Source organism: Trichinella spiralis, assembly GCF_000181795.1.
Source record: "Trichinella spiralis strain ISS 195 chromosome Unknown Scfld4865, whole genome shotgun sequence".
NCBI classification, from domain to species: domain Eukaryota; kingdom Metazoa; phylum Nematoda; class Enoplea; order Trichinellida; family Trichinellidae; genus Trichinella; species Trichinella spiralis.
In genome coordinates this window covers 1-1,114 of record NW_003531804.1, presented here as the reverse complement: position 1 = coordinate 1,114, position 1,114 = coordinate 1, and the positions used below count along the sequence as shown (strand labels likewise).

General features: G+C 38.9%; 1 protein-coding gene across 1 annotated transcript; it reads left to right on the top strand.

Moving 5' to 3' along the window:
• Positions 1-638: 638 nt before the first annotated feature.
• Tsp_14494 (conserved hypothetical protein) lies at positions 639-1,096 on the top strand (the record flags this gene model as incomplete). The annotated part of the gene is made up of 2 exons (XM_003367081.1): positions 639-839; positions 899-1,096. Coding segments are annotated over exons 1-2 (399 nt in total), but the record flags the coding sequence as incomplete, so codon positions are not given.
• Positions 1,097-1,114: the final 18 nt, after the last annotated feature.

Below are 1,114 nucleotides of genomic sequence, written 5' to 3'. Positions count from 1 at the left end.
TAATCGATTGCACTAGAACAGCGCCGCAGAGTATTAATTGATTGGCCCATTGAGAAATTTGTTTATGAGCGAAAAGGTGTGGGAATAGGGACCGTGATTTAAGGGAAATTTAATTAATTACTTAATTAATTTTATTTCCTCTCTTTTTCATTGCATATGTATGAAACATGTTCGAAAACGCAGGAGAGCTGAAAAATTGTGAACACTGTAACCTCCTGTTGCACAGATACATTTGCCAACGGTTCATATGCTGATGTAGTTTTATGACATTCTGCGTTGCGCTGCTGCAGTCGTTTTTGTTTCTTTTTAATTTTATTTTTACATTTAAGTTAGTGTTTTTTTTCTTTTGAATTTGAACATTCGTCTGCCCCTTTTGTTGAGATGTTTTCTATTTTAAACAATTGCATTCCGGACGTATGGACAACGCAACACGCATACAATATATGCATGCTTTACATCTGTCATTTGTTTTGTGTTTCTTTTTCTTTTTGTTTTTTCAGCATTGTCGACCTTTTTTCTGTTTTATTTTTTGTGAATTCTGGAGGGCATTTGGCATAGATGAAGGCTTGTTCTGTTATGTACGTATATATATATATATATATATATATATATGTATATGTATATGTATGTATATATGTATGTGTGAGAAGAAGCGCGCGTATATGTATAGAGAACGCGCGCATGCGAAAAAAATAAAAAAGAAAGGCGGGGGCGTGCGCGGGCGAGTAAAAGAGAAAGAGAGAGACAGACACTCTGCGAGTGTGAGAGGTGGCGTGTGTAGCTCGTGTGCGCGTGTGCGCAGAAGTAAGCGTTCTGGCGAGCGTAACAGCAGTTCTCGCGTTCATATTGGGGGATATTGATGATACCAATACAAAACATATTTAGAACACGCTTTTAGCAAATTTGGGGAAAATATCCCAAATTTGGCTGCAACGTATGCACCATTTTACGCTTTTATTGTGTACAGACTCGTGAAGATGAGAAGGAAGCGGGTCCATCGATTGAATGCCGTTACTTCCAAACTTGTAAAGTTCAAGTAAGTTTGCCCCTACCCCGTCGTCGTTATGGTCCAAGGTCTGACTGGGCCTCCTACACCGTATGGCCATATTATGCG